Source organism: Cryptotermes secundus, unplaced genomic scaffold (genome assembly GCF_002891405.2).
Source record: "Cryptotermes secundus unplaced genomic scaffold, Csec_1.0 scaffold1422, whole genome shotgun sequence".
Classification (NCBI taxonomy): domain Eukaryota; kingdom Metazoa; phylum Arthropoda; class Insecta; order Blattodea; family Kalotermitidae; genus Cryptotermes; species Cryptotermes secundus.
Window position 1 is genome coordinate 73,134 of NW_019745108.1, and position 2,727 is coordinate 75,860.

Genomic DNA, 2,727 nt, shown 5'->3' on the forward strand with positions numbered 1-2,727 from the left:
TAAAGGCTAGATATGTAGGTGAGTCAGTAAATAAGTTACAAATTGATGTCGGGGTACTCCATGTTTGAATGAGGCACTTGAGACTATTACCACTAGATGGCAGCATTAGTCTGGTGGCAATTGATGACATTTGACACGAGACAATCGATGTTTCCAAAAGCAAAACAACAGTTGCAAGATGGCGGTGCCTCTTGAGTGAGTGTACAACCCTCGAACAGCACTCCATTGTGCGATTCTTATGGGCAAAAGGTATGGAATCAAAGAATATTCATAAAGAAATGCTTCCCATCTACGGTGAGAAGTGTCTGTCACATCAAGCTGTTTACAATTGGGTGCAGAAGTTCTCTGAAATGTGGGCACATATCGAAGACAAACACCGCATCGGCCGGCCAGAGATTGCCACAGAGGCGAATGTGCAACGGGTTGAAGACTTAATCCAAGCAGACAGAAGGGTAACTGTAGACACTACATCCAATGCTATTGGTTGTTCACATGGCATGACCTACCTCATCATGTATGACAGATTAGGTTTTCACATAGTCTGTGCATGATGGGTGCTGCACATGCAAAGAATGGGTCTGGCATTACAGCATCTCAGTCGCTACCACGATGAAGGACATGATATGCTAGCCCAAATTGTCACAGGTGATGAGTCTTGGGTTCACCATCACTGGCCCAAGACAAAGCGTGTGTCAGTACAGTGGAAACATCCTGCGTCACCTGCCAAAAAAAGTTTAAGGTGACACCATACTCCAGGAAAGTGATGCTCACAGTCTTCTGGGATCATGAAGGTATACTGCTCACCGCATTCCAGCCTCAAGGACAAACTGTAAATGCCAACTCTTACTGTAACATCCTAACATTTTCCCGATGATGAAGCTGTAGAAAGGAAAGTCACCGCCTGGTTCCGACAGCAGCCCAAAGAATTTTATGCTGCTGGTTTTCAGGGGCTTGTGAAATGATGGGACAAGTGCCTCAATGTACAGGGAGATTATGTTGAGAAATAAAAGCATTTTTCAAATCAGTACTCTTATTTGTATAAGTTCTGTATCCATTTGTAACTTACTTATTGACCTACCCTCGTAAATGAAAATATATGAACTCTGATAATTGGTCTTTCAGAAACCTTTTGTTTCCTAATTTTATAACTACACATGGTTCAGATATTGAGTTTTATAAAGGGGACAAACAGTTATACAATTAAATCCCCCAGTAACGAGTTTAAATATCAGGATTTTTAATGTCCCATTGCGGGACAGATAAGGGCACAGAATATGTACACTTAATTGGTTAAAATTTCAAATTCTAGGATGATAGGAGTTAAATAACCTACAAATTAATCAATTCTTATAAAAATAAACCATGCATTTGTTTCTTTTTTTTAAGAATTTCTTGACTCTTTCAGAGTGCTGTGAACAGAGGACTGAAGGCCAATGAGTGGGTACAACAAGTGTCAGGGCTTATGCAAGGGAAGGGCGGAGGTAAGCCTGAGGCAGCCCAGGCGTCCGGGTCAAATGTTTCTTGCCTGCAGGAGGCTCTTGGAATTGCTGCACAGTTTGCAAATGCTAAATTAAATAGCAGCAGCTGAAGTGACAAATGATCCTGTGTTACTTAGGCCATCTAACTGTTATGGAAACCATTCAGGCTGGAAAGAAGTAATGTGATGACACATTAGTGGCTAACATTAGCTCAGGGACCAGGTGTACATTTGTTTTATATAATTTCCATTCAAGGAAGTGGCCCTTGAAATATAAGTGTTCACATTTACAAGTGAAGGTGTATAAACAGTTCACATAATTAAATTAATTATATATAAGAGAGCTGATCAACTTCCTTACATGTACACTGAAACCTGCATTTAGGGTATCTCNTTTGTCCAGTAATGAATGTTTGTCTAAATATATTTATGATTGTGTGAACTTTTTTTTTCTTTTTGGAATTACAAAATCCTTAAATTTAGCCTGGAATATTAGTACAGTTCACATGAGTGTTATCTGTAAACCCTTATTTGAGTGTGTAACTGATATGGCATTTTGACACAATAACCACAGAGTTTGTTGTTTGTTTTTCAATTGCTCAAGCCTGGCACTCATGTCATAAAATTTCTTTTCATTGAGCACCAGGTGTTTTCATTCAGTTCTTTTTTCTCTTTTTGTCCAGTAATGAATGTTTGTCTAAATATATTTATGATTGTGTGAACTTTTTTTTTCTTTTTGGAATTACAAAATCCTTAAATTTAGCCTGGAATATTAGTACAGTTCACATGAGTGTTATCTGTAAACCCTTATTTGAGTGTGTAACTGATATGGCATTTTGACACAATAACCACAGAGTTTGTTGTTTGTTTTTCAATTGCTCAAGCCTGGCACTCATGTCATAAAATTTCTTTTCATTGAGCACCAGGTGTTTTCATTCAGTTCTTTTTTCTCTTTTTGTCCAGTAATGAATGTTTGTCTAAATATATTTATGATTGTGTGAACTTTTTTTTTCTTTTTGGAATTACAAAATCCTTAAATTTAGCCTGGAATATTAGTACAGTTCACATGAGTGTTATCTGTAAACCCTTATTTGAGTGTGTAACTGATATGGCATTTTGACACAATAACCAAAGAGTTTGTTTGTTTGTTTGTTTGTTTGTTATTTTTCAATTGTTCAAGCCTGGCGCTGACAAAATAAAATTTATTTTCATTGAGCACCAGGTGTTTTCATTCAGTTCTTTTTTCTCTT

At 37.6% G+C, this 2,727-nt stretch overlaps 1 protein-coding gene across 1 annotated transcript in view; it reads left to right on the forward strand.

Annotated features, from left to right (window-relative positions):
- The window catches only part of LOC111875036 (alanine--tRNA ligase, cytoplasmic), a 67,786-nt gene extending 65,922 nt beyond the window's left edge, over positions 1-1,864 (forward strand). The window contains exon 20 of the mRNA XM_033755696.1: positions 1,406-1,864. Coding sequence (XP_033611587.1) covers positions 1,406-1,588 — 183 coding nt within the window. The 3' untranslated portion in view covers positions 1,589-1,864. The remainder of the gene's footprint in view (positions 1-1,405) is intronic.
- The last annotated feature ends 863 nt before the right edge of the window (positions 1,865-2,727 follow it).